Source organism: Scophthalmus maximus, chromosome 12, assembly GCF_022379125.1.
Source record: "Scophthalmus maximus strain ysfricsl-2021 chromosome 12, ASM2237912v1, whole genome shotgun sequence".
Lineage (NCBI taxonomy): Eukaryota > Metazoa > Chordata > Actinopteri > Pleuronectiformes > Scophthalmidae > Scophthalmus > Scophthalmus maximus.
This window is the reverse complement of record NC_061526.1, coordinates 4,803,258-4,815,244: the sequence shown is the minus strand read 5'-3', so window position 1 is coordinate 4,815,244 and position 11,987 is coordinate 4,803,258. Positions and strand designations below refer to the sequence as shown.

At 49.2% G+C, this 11,987-nt stretch overlaps 1 protein-coding gene across 2 annotated transcripts in view; it reads left to right on the top strand.

The window, feature by feature from the left end:
- Positions 1-479: 479 nt before the first annotated feature.
- Positions 480-11,987, top strand: part of LOC118292461 (NACHT and WD repeat domain-containing protein 2) — a 42,849-nt gene continuing 31,341 nt past the window's right edge. The window contains exons 1-3 of one of the 2 annotated variants that reach the window (XM_035621414.2): positions 480-743; positions 1,965-2,136; positions 11,106-11,194. In XM_035621414.2, the coding sequence (XP_035477307.1) occupies positions 729-743; positions 1,965-2,136; positions 11,106-11,194 (276 nt within the window). In that variant the 5' untranslated portion in view covers positions 480-728. Of the gene's footprint in view, positions 744-827; positions 1,119-1,964; positions 2,137-11,105; positions 11,195-11,987 lie in introns of those variants that run through there. The other variant, XM_035621424.2, reaches the window with a different exon arrangement.

Sequence of the window (11,987 nt, the reverse complement as noted above, 5' to 3'; positions counted from 1 at the left end):
ATTTTAGCTAGCCCCCGGTACAGTTAGCGGAGAGAAGGACCGTGAATGTAAAATACAAAGCTAACTCAGCTACCATTTTGATATTCCTAATTTTAGCTAGTCCCCGGTACCGGAAAAGGACCGTTATCATTAGATATATGATTTAAAAAATCGTTCAACATAAATATAAAAAGTTAACTCAGTTAACATTTTGATTTGTTGGAGGGTGATCAGGACGCGCCACTGGTACTTCCGTCAAGTCCGTCACGAAAAAGCAGTGACCAACCGGATTCGAACATTTCACTTTCAACGTAAAAGCCTCACTCCCGAACAACGCAGGGCAATTAGGTGAGTGCGAAGCCTCCTTTCTTCCTCTTTTTTATGGCGCTGCTAAGCTAATAGCTTGGTCAATGTACGTTTGTGACGACCCCCCCCAATCATGCTAATGTCGACGTCAGGTGAAAAGTGTGGCTACTCGGCGTTTTATTTTGAAAACCTCCACCGGCGCTGGTGCTTTTATTGGGTCCCGGCTTGGCGGTCGCTCAGTGTGTCTCTCAGAGCTCAGTCGGCTCGCGGAGGCAGCAGGATGCGAAGGGGAACCGTCCGACACTCGGCGTCCGTCCCGCGGTCTCCCGACGTCGCCTCTCGGCCGCAGCATCTCTGACGGGCGTTCTCGTCTTCTTCTCTTTTTTTTTTTTCTTTTTTTTTTTTACGCACCTCGACGCTCGGATATCCTCGGCAGCCGCGAAATGAAGCGCATGAATGTGAGCAACAAGAAGTGTCCTGGTTTTTTGCGGTTTTTTTAGTGCCTGTCTCCAGCATCACTAGTAGTCAAGCCCCCCCCCCCCCCCCTCTCTCCATCTCTCTTCCTCTGTGGATGCTGCGCTGATTCTTCTTAGTTGTGCGCTTTTCTGAGGATCCCGTGTAGAGTGCAGTAGTGGACTACCCCCTCAACTTTTGCCTTTTTTTGTTGTTGTTGTTGTCTTCCTCGAGGTTTTCCGTCTTTGAAAACAAAAACAAAAAAAGATTTCAGGATAGACCGACTCCGGGACCAACCAGCGACTTGACACCTGCTCCCGGCGAAATAACCTTCTCCTTTGCGGTTATTCGCCGTCGCAAGCATCGTCTCTCTCTCCGGGGTGGGAACCCGACGGATGCTTGCCCTGTGCTCGTCTCTCTCTGTTCCGAGATTGTGTGTCGTCTCGTTCTGTCTCTGTTTGTCTTGTTTGCCCCCCCCCCCCCCACACACACACACACACACACGGTGGCATGACAATTTTCATGAATGCGTCCAAGGACATGTATACAAATTACGCATGCACCACGACGGCGGCAGGACGTGCGTAATGTCCCTATCATCATGATGTGCCGACCACATGAATGCGATAACGACCACATTCGGTGTCAGTGCTGTGTTTGGAGGAGATTTGGCAGATCCATCCTAACTTGAATAGTGTGTGTGTGTGTGTGTGTGTGCGCGTGTGTGTGCGTGCGCGTGTGTGTAGCATGGGCGTTCTGGGTATGGCAAGGTAACCTATTGTACTCCTTCAATCCTGGAGTTTTTCTTTATCATATATGCATGTATTCATTGTTATATATGAGGAAGGATAACGCAGAAACCTCTATCTTAGTCCTAATCTTAACATAAGTGGTGTCCTGCAAGTCCCCGGCAACGTTTCATCTCCAAAAATCAAATCAGCAACTGAAATTGTGTCCAAAGTTAATTCCACATTTTGGGGGGGGGGGGGGGGGGGGGGGGGGGGGGGGGTTGCAGCTCCATGCCTTTGCCATGAATAACGCCCCCCTGTGTCTGTGTGTGTGTGTGTGTGTGTGTGTGGATGGATCACCTGCGCGCAGGCATGCACGTCTGTCCATGTGCCATCCCCCAACCCACCCTCCCCATGCTTTTGCGCCCCCCCCCCCCCTTCGCCCGGCCGCGCTAACGTTGCCCCTCGCCTGTGTCTGTGTCTGTGCGTGTCCAACAGCCACGCTGGAAGTCGCCCCCGATGTGGCCGTCGGGAGCGGGGAGCAGGCAGCCCTGCCCGCGGGAGTCGGCGCTGCGCAGGGCGGTCATCAGCGGCAACATCAACGCCCTGCCGCCGCACCACGTCCCCACCGGCCGCAGCGTCCGCGTCTTCATCTGTTCCAACCCCGACGGTAAGAGTGCGCATGCATGACGACCCCCCCCCCCCCCCCCCCCAAATCTCCCCATCCCACAGGACACTTCAACATGAGCCCACAAATAGTTCCACTTATTACGCTTCTGCAGTGTTTTGGATAAAAGTGTATCTGCAGTGTGAATTAGTGCTGCGTGCTTCATAGGATCTATTCCTGAAAAGTAATCATTCGATGCTTTCACCCACTAGCCAGTCAGATAATTTGGCTGAAGCCTTTTTTCTTGTTTGTTTTTTTGAAGTTAACAAAAATCCATAAGGTTAATGCATTTGGATTTCAAAGTTAAGCCACTGTCCAAGCTCGTGATTCGCGGCGGTGACTTTGAAAGGAAAGTCTCAGATTAAGATGTGGACCCTTTCACCAGTCACGGAGCTGTGACCTTTTAAAAGACCCACTTAACCTGATGGAGCCTACTGGGGAAAATACCTTAAAATCTGTCACAGTATAGGCCATATGTCAACTTGACCAAAAAAAAAACAAACAAAAGAAAACCAATTGCTGCATGATTTCCGCCAGTACCAGATTGCCTTTCGACACACAGAGTGCACGGCGTGAGCAGAGTGCAAGACAGTCGGGTGGTGAGGGAGACACCCGATGTTGCAGCTCCGTATTTGAATATGCCCTCTGGGCGAGGGGGGTAAAAATAGGCTCGGCAAAACTGGAGTAAACAAGGCAAGCGAAGTGGAGTAGGTTCGGAGAGAGAGAGAGAGAGAGACAGAGAGAGAGAGAGTGGAGGAGGGCATGCCAGGATTAAAAAAGGGAGGTTGTTATTTTGTCGATACATCACTGTCATTTGCTTTGCCCCTCGCCGAGCAAATAGCTGCAGAACAAAAAGAATAAAGAGGGAATTGACCTCATCCGATTACTGCACCATTATGGCCCAATGCAGAGGGTGAAAAGGTGGGCATTGTTGAGCCACCTGTGGCTCAGAGCATCCTGTCACAGCACGAATTCGACCCCCCCCCCCCCACCCCCCCCCCCCCCCCCCCCCCCCCCCCCCCCCCCACCCACATGTACTGTACATGTGGACGGAAAAAAAAACAACGAGGTGGGGGCTATTCCAAGAACTTCTTTTCACTCCGTCGGCACAAACGGAAAGGTACACACACCTAAGCCCGAGCTGTGAAGAGAGCTAATGATGAGCCGTCTGTTTCCAGAGCAGCGAGGTGCTGCCGCCACACACACATACTCGGTCAAAGTAGCACGGAAACTGTGCTGCTGAATGCCCCCCCCCCCCCCCCCCCCCCCCCCCCCCCCCCCCCCCCCCCCCCCCCACACACACACACACACACACACACACAAGTACACAAGGTGTTCTTTGCACTCGTTCAGATCTCACCAGACAAGTTTCCAGTCCAGTCGTCAGTAACACAACGCTCGAACGCTTCTCAAATACTTTTAACTACTTCTGCAGACTTGTATTTCCTGTGCTGCAAACTCATCCTGCCCGTGCACAGTGGAGGAAAAACACAGTTATTCATAAGCGTGACCCGGGTCTGCCCTCAGTCCTGCTGCAGAGCCTATTCATCCACGTTCACTAGAGGGGGCTGTGCATGCACTTATTTTTGCTGTAGGCGCGCAGCGTGCTGTGGTCCAATCGGACAGGCAATCGATATCAATATACATAAAAGTCACATCCCGCCGTTACCCGGTCCCAGTAAGAAGGGACTTTTGACATTTTCACCTTGAGCATTTTTCATTTAAATCCCATCGTTTGCAGACGACTGCGAGGCAGTACGGTCGGTCCGCTTAGCCGCGGGCCCTGAAATTGAAGTCGTAACTCTTTTAAACCTTCCCCCCTTCCCCCCTACATCATCGTCCGACGCTATCCTTTTTTTCCGTTTTCTCCCGGATGTAAATGAAACGCAGCCGGTACCAACGTGGACGAGTCACCGACGGCCGAGCGGTACTTCGGCGAATTCACCCCCCTCGAGGAAAGTTCATAAAATGTCTGTTGCACATAACGGGCCGTGATACGACTGCTTGTACTACCAGACACGGGGAGGGTGAATAATGCTATCTGCAGTGATAATCACACCGTCATAAATGAATAACAGCACCTTTTTTTATTGTGTGTGTGTGTGTGTGTGTGTGTGTGTGTGTGTGTGTGGTGGAGGGGGTGGCGGTGGGTTACCTCTCTACTCTGATCTACGGCACTGAGCGTTTTATGTGCTCTCCGGCTGTGGCGTCGGCTCTGCTGAGCGCACTGACCCTAATGCCCTTAATCAAAAGCTACAGACAACTGCGACGCACACGCCCACTGCCGCATTGAAGGCCGCACGGGGGCCACCGGAGAGGGGCACACGAAAGGAGAGGGGTGGGCTTTAAACGTCGGCGCGGCGCGGGGGCTGCCCCGGGAGACGGTTCACTCCGCGGCGACGTGATGCCGAGTCCGTGAAAGTTATCCCAAAGTGTGCGGGCGCCAAACAAATTGGAGTGGGATTTACATCCTCCTTCCGTGATGTTAATGAATCACTCGAGTTTTTGTGTGTGCGCCCGTGCGGCAACAGCCGATCAATTAAACACCGAGCTATCTGTTCTGGCCCGTGGCCAGACGGCAGCAACAAACAACCCGGACATGATTTGCTTTTGTATGATTGTCTGTGTGTGCATCACGCAGACTGTCTCAACTGTCAATTTGTGTGTGTGTGTGTGTGTGTGTGTGTGTTCATGGAGATCCACACAAACATATCGAGACATCTCCATTACCCTGCTGTCGCCAGGGCCTCTGGCAATGGGTCGAATGATACAGGGCGTCTATTTGTATACAACTATAGCATAAGCTGTTTAAAGTTGTTTTTTTTTAAAAAGCGGGCACGTGATGCGTAAAATCGTCGAACCCTCCGCTGCAGCATCGTCAAGGCTACAGTCGGCCCGTCACCGCGGAGACCCCTTACATTACACCCCGCGATTGTTCCCACGGTTCCCGTTTACTCCGTTAGTGTCGCCGTTTTTTGGATTTCTGTGAACCAGCTGCCTCTCGCATTTGAAAATTAAATCTCCCCAATTCTCCTTTTGTTTCTTTTTTAAGTCAGTCTGGTGGAAGGGAATGCGTCTCAATGCTGAGACTTTGAATCCGTATTTGTGACGCAGCAAATCTAGCTTGCCCAGGATTGGGCTGAATTTTAAAAAAATTGCAGAGAAGGGGCACAGAAATGTCCTACTCCGGGAGAGGAATGTGAATACACCTCTGTGGTGACAACATTTGCTCAGATAACAAGTCCCTATAGTCAATGTCAGACATTTTAGAGGGAGGGGAAAAGAAGAAAAATCGCTTCTGAAAACGTTGCGAGTGCCGGATTTCGCGTGAATGAGCCCGGCCCCCGGTTCTGCGGCATGTCAAGTTTACGACGGAAGCTTGCGTCGTCCTCTGTGCCTCCCTCGCCTGTGCTCTTGTCCTGGAGGGAGAGAGGAAGCTCGCTGCGTCTACTGTAGTTTTGGCAGCAGGTCTTAGTGACCTCCCTATCTCTCTCTCTCTGAGTTTTTTTTTCAGAGAGCTGTGAAGCAATCACACACACACACACACACACACAAACACACACACACACACACACACACACACACACACACACACACACACACACACACACACACACACACACACACACACACACACACACACACACACACACACACACACACACACACACACACACACACACACACACACACAAATTCAGTAGTAGCCCTTGCACACGCGTGTTCAAACCGTTTCATGGAGCAAAGTGTGGAGCAAAAAATATAATAATATAATATATATGTATAATATTCTGTCGGGGGGGATGATGGCGATGAGAGCCAGGCATCCCGCCGGATACACCCGAGTGAAATTACACAGGGATTATCCATTCGTAACGTAACATAATTAACCTCCGGAGAACTAGTGTGGTCTGCCAGCTTCTTTTTTTACTTATTGGGGGCATGAAGGCCTGTGCTGAGGGATGGTTTTGTGGAGATTTATACTATTAGCTGAGACTAAGGTAACAGGATAAAGTAAGCTGAATGCTTCATTCAATGTCTTCTTTCTTTTTTTAAGTTATATTCATTTTGGAAACCCCCTTATTATTTAATATATGGCTACGATTAAAATCACTTCTTGCCAAAATACAATATTATTTCGTTTTGATACCTCAAATGTGTTATCTGTACAACTCCTTTGAATACCAGCTATGTAAATTGACAGAATTTATGGATTATTTGGAGGAGAAATGTACCTTTTCAGAGAGATCGAGATAGATAGATACACATACATAGATTACACAAAAGAAGATATATACAGTATATTCAAATTATTGTCATTTCTCTGGCTTTTGCAATTTCAAGTAAACGGACAGAAAAACAATTTGCCTGAAGTCATATTGAGGATTAGAAATTAAAGTGTAATAATCTGGCCGTGGGGTTTTCCAGTGAGGCTATGTGAAATAGATGCAGAGTCAATTAAATTCATGAACTAAATCTCTCTTTGCACAGACTGAAGTGGATAAAAATACATTTTTTTGAAATCACACCCTCCAAAACCAGCGTACGTTATTGAAATGTGCAAAAACATTCAGGAACTCACTGCCTGCCGAAGAACCTCATCGCACCTTCACTGAGCATGTGTTGATTCTACTGAATCACAATCGATGGGGAATTTGGAATATTTAACCTCTGCGATTTACAAGATAACAATGCACTGTGTCCATGGTTACCCGCCGCCTTTTTTTTTTACACGGAGACATGTCTCAGTCTGATCGTGAAAATCCGTCATCGTGGCGGTCCCGTGTGTTCCTGGCATAAATGACAGGCCCCTAAGAGCAACACTTCTGGTTTTGGAGGCAGCAGCTGTCGGCGCAGATGCCACTCGGTGAACGCGGTCCATTTTTTTTTACGTCGGACAGACGAACACTGCTTCGTGCGCGCCGCCACCGCGATGGTTATTCAATCAAACAAATATTACGTTGCTGGCATGGGAGGCATGGGATAACCTCCGGTGGATTTCCCTGCCTCCCGATCCACTGGTATTCTGATAGGGTCTCCCCTACGCTGAGGAAACGCAGCAACATCTGGCCTTTATGGTTGGCTGACTACCGCGGCCACACTGTGCCTTTCGGCGTCTTCCAGGTCATTCGGTTGGGGTTCGATTTGCTCACCGACTTGTGTGTCTGCATCATGGCGTTGCTTTCGGGGTTGTTCGCCTCTCTTTTTTCTTTTTTTGTTGGACTCGTGTCGTCTAGTCCGATTAAGGTGGACTTGTATTGTGACACGAGAGAGAGAGAAAGCGCTGGAGGCTATGAGCTGAATATGAGCTGGGGTCACAACAAACTAACACATTTTAATTAATCTTCAAGTCTATGAATGACAAAAATATGGGACTCCTTGACTCATTCAAATATTTGCGTGACCGCTGGCTTTCCAACCTTATGCGTGTGTCCCCTTAAAATGACTTCGCTATCCACTTGTTAGCACTTATAACAATATGCACAATGTGATTTCTCTTTCACGAATCCTTTTATTGTTTCATTTGAATAATCTCTACAGGCCAAAATGGACCATTTCCCCAAGACGAAAAATAATAATTGACGTGGTTGACTTCTTAAAACCTTTTTCTCTGTGTCTGTCATGAATAAAAAAACATTTCCCCTCCGTTGTATTGGGAGGGAGGCAGCAATCTCCGAGGCGGACATCTTGAAACCTGATTGACCGAAGCCTTTATGCGCCTCAGATACAAACACAAGCCGTTGCATCCTTGTCAACGTGGGCGACCACCGAATCAAAGCATCCTTCAATTTGCGAACACATTTGTCTCGTGGACTCTCCCCCTCTCTTTAAATCAGCCGACTCGATGCAGTTGGGCATGCCGAGTGTCTCCGGAGTGTAGCCTGGTGGGAGCAGAGTGATTGCTCTGTCGGCGCCCCGTTGATGAGACCCGCGGAGGGGCGGCTGTAGAGTCACCGCCGCGCGGAGGAATGAAGGGGTGAACCGGTTGACGCAACATATACGTATAAATAATTTTGTAGTGTCGCAATGCTTTCGCTGGTCGCAGCCTCTTAAATGTGTCATTTTGCGAAAATGTTCTCCGATATTGGAAATAACCAGGAAGTTTGAGGATTCAGAAACATGTATTTCTTTTAAAACACAGGGAGCTTTGTCGTGTAGATGTAGATGTAAGATTTTTTCTCTGTTTGTTTTCTGCGTCGGAGCTGTACATATTTTCCTGCTGTTGCGAGCGTGTCGGACTCGGGACAGTCCACTGCCGCGCTGTTCAAAATGCGAGCGGCGAAATTCTGGAAAGTTCATATCAGAAAAAAACAGCTCATATGTTTCTCACGGGGCAGAGGATGGAACTCCAAACTGGATCAGTTGGATCCAGAGCACGACCAGGCGGACCGAACATGACCGCGCCATCAGGTGATCAATACATCAAGCTCGGCCCCCCCCCCCCCCGAGAGATAGAAAAAGCAACTTCATCACAGATACGGAGTTTGATAAATAAAGAACCTAAGACTCCAGTCAGGTTATCCTGTAGCGGCCTCAGGGGATAAGTGCGAGTTTCTAAACCTCTTCTCAGGAGGGAGGACACAAGGATAAAGGCTCGGAGGCCGGGAAATACCAACGTTTCACCATGGACAACTGGGGAAAAAAGTCTGCACTACATTGACTACACCGTGACCAAGACTCAACCAAGCACTACCCCATTCTTCAGAGAACATGCTGCCCCCCCGGGGTCGGCGTCCTTGTGGCGAATGACTCATACTTCGGTCAGGATAATAACACCAAACACGCCTCACAGCTTGGGGAAAAATGATAATACTTGAAGATCAAGGAGCCCTTTTAATACTTAACTCCGCCAGAGTCCCCCGACCTCGACCCCACTGGACATTTTTACGGGGGGCACTCGAAGACCGAGAAAGCCGATGGCTCGGTCAAATCACACGGAGCTCTTTGGAACGCGTGGAATCGCGCTGGGGCCACGCGGGTCATCGGGTTTCGCGCAAACTTGTGGAGTCGGTGTCGGCTCGAATGCATGCTGTCAAAGAGGGGGGGGGCGCAACAGACACTAACATATTCGGAAATTCCTGTATTTCAAAGTGTACTTTGGGTATCTTCACTAATGGGCTCAGAGTGTTCGACTCCGATCTCCGGGCTTTGTATTTTTTATTTGTCGTTCAGTCAGAGCGAGCAGTTTGAAGAGGTTTCTTTTAAGGATTATGTGAAAGTATGAAGAATCATCACTTGCAGCCCCAAACGCAGAGCGTGAAAGGCAGACGGATAAGGGCGGAAAGGAAGCAGGGACGTTTGGCCGTGATTCCCTTTTCAACTGGCTGAGAGGGGGTGGGGAAGGGAAATTAGGTGAGAAAGACGGAGGAAAAAGAGCCGACAGGACGAATTCGGAAAGGGAAGACAGAAGATTGGTCGGCACTATTAGAAACAAACACATTGGGAAATTCAAGGGAAGGACACACGCAGTGACACAGGGCGAATATAGCATCCAGTCTTTGTTCCTTTGCATGTGGGTGTGTGTGTGCGCAACAGACACACACACACACACACACACACACAAACACACACACACACACACACACACACACACATACGTCAGGTTGCCATATCTCATCATCATCACCACAAAGAGAGAGAGACCTCTCGCTGTTATCAGCACAATACAAAACGGAAACACAGTTTAGTCCGTCAGGTCACATGGAGACACATTGCACCAACGTGCAGATTTGGATCTCTGCACTTCACCAAAAGAGGTTCAGTCCGAATCCTATACACGCGGCGATCTTTGAAGTCACGATGTCGCGCGTGTCACCGACTGTACCACATTTTAACATTCACAGCACTGTAATGGGTCCCGGATGGGGGCAGCAGCAGCTGCCATTTATTTCATTTGCATACCATTACTGCCGTTCGGCTTCGATTTGACATTTTGCTCGGCTTGGCTGTGGGCGCACACACGCACGGTCACGGCCCAAAGCCTTACTAAAGATAGACGAGGGAACGACACGTCAGAGTGCATTTGCGGGCTCGGCCGCTCGCGCGGCGCATGGCGCGTTTCGGTTGCGGCTGAGGGGCGGTTTGCGCTCCGTCCGCCGCGTGCGGTTCTCTCGCCGGCTACGCGGTCGCACAGGGGGAGGGGGGGGGGGGGGGCCCTCGCTATCTGTTGGGCTCGTTCTGCTTTTCACCCGTCTGTCTACACCCTTCAGGAAGGAGAAGGAAAAGAGAAAAAAAAAAAAAAAAAAAGAGGGAGGGAGGAAGAGACTGAGCCTGTCCAAATAAATTACGGTAACCATTTGGAAGACAGTGGGAAAAGAGAGGTGAGGAGGAAAGAAAGTGGGACACGTCAGCAGGCCGGGGGCGCTCGCTCTGTGACACGCCGACTGTCCAATATGATCACTGCCTCTGTGATGCCGCGTAAACCCACATTCGTCCACCGTGTGTGTGTGTGTGTGTGTGTGGTCAGCACTGGCTCTGCTAGGCGATCATATCTTCTTCTTTTTTTGTAGGTGTAAAAAAAATAAAATAAGGGCGTGCATATTTAGAAATGATATACGTGAACATTTTGCAATTTTTAAGCAAAAGTGACAAACATCTTCTGCTCCATGTGCTCGCATATAAAGTATCTGTAGCGCTTAATAGTGGCCTAAATGCCGTTGAACTGTTGGTCAACAAGACAAGCAATTTGAAGTTGTAAACCTTTTCGCTCCGAGGTGTGGTTATCGGCATTATTACTTCACCATTTTCGGACATTGAGAAAAAAAAAAATGCAGATCAATTAACTGAGAAAACATTGACACATAATGAAAATGTGTGCCTTATTATTTTTGTTTCCCAAAATGTTATCTATTCCTTTAATTTTTGTTCCTTAATTTGAGCAAGCCATGATGCATTTATGACACGTGCTTTTCTTTTTGGTACATGCTTGCAGAGTACTAGAATAAGATTCCCTCCGTCTTTTTCATTTTCAGACACAGAGGCAGAGAGGAACGCGCTGAAAGAGCACGTCTACCCCAAACTACGGGACTTCTGCCGGGAGAACTATGGGATTGAATTCCAGGTAACTTGCACGCTTCCCTTTTTAGTTTTCCCCCGAGACTTAACCTTCCCACGACTCCGGGAAAACCCGTGAGTTCCCTAGAGCTGTAGTTCAACAGAACCGACCTACAAATCTGCATCACGGCGGACGCCGCCATCGCTGCCTGGAGGGAAACCCCCTAGAGCTGCTTCACGCAGGGGTCCCTGCATCTCTTGAGCGGCCAGAAGGCCGGCACAGATAAGGGTTCCAATCGGCGAGGGCTGGCACAAGTCGAGCCGCGGATAAGGCGGCGTGACACCGGGGCGTTCCCTCCGTTGTCGGTCGGGGAATTGCCGCGCTCGCCCCGCGGCGTCCACTGATCGAGATCATTTGCATTGCAAATCCGCATCAGCGGACACGGGGAGATTGCCATCAGAGGGTTTCTTTGTTTAACAAATCAAGGAGGGAGCCCGGAGCCCGGAGAAACACTTCCGCCATAGGTTGTTCCCTGGATGGGTTCTGGGGAGAGCTGTGTCCGATGGAGGGGATCTTGCGATCCCTGAATAGTTAAGATGCTTAAGATGCGTTCAGCGCTGGTGGCACCAGAAAATCCCCATTTCATGCTCACAAACAATGTTTAGATGATAAACAGCTCCAAGCACACACCGTCTAAAGTGGCCATTACTGGAGATGTTCCGAACGACTAATTTCCTTTTTAGATTAAACGGAAATCGAAAATTAACTGTCGACTTGTGGTGGAAAACAATAAAAAAAATTTCGCACAAATCTATTCAGGATCACAGTGTCTGCACGTAAACATTGTCCCATCGGTTTG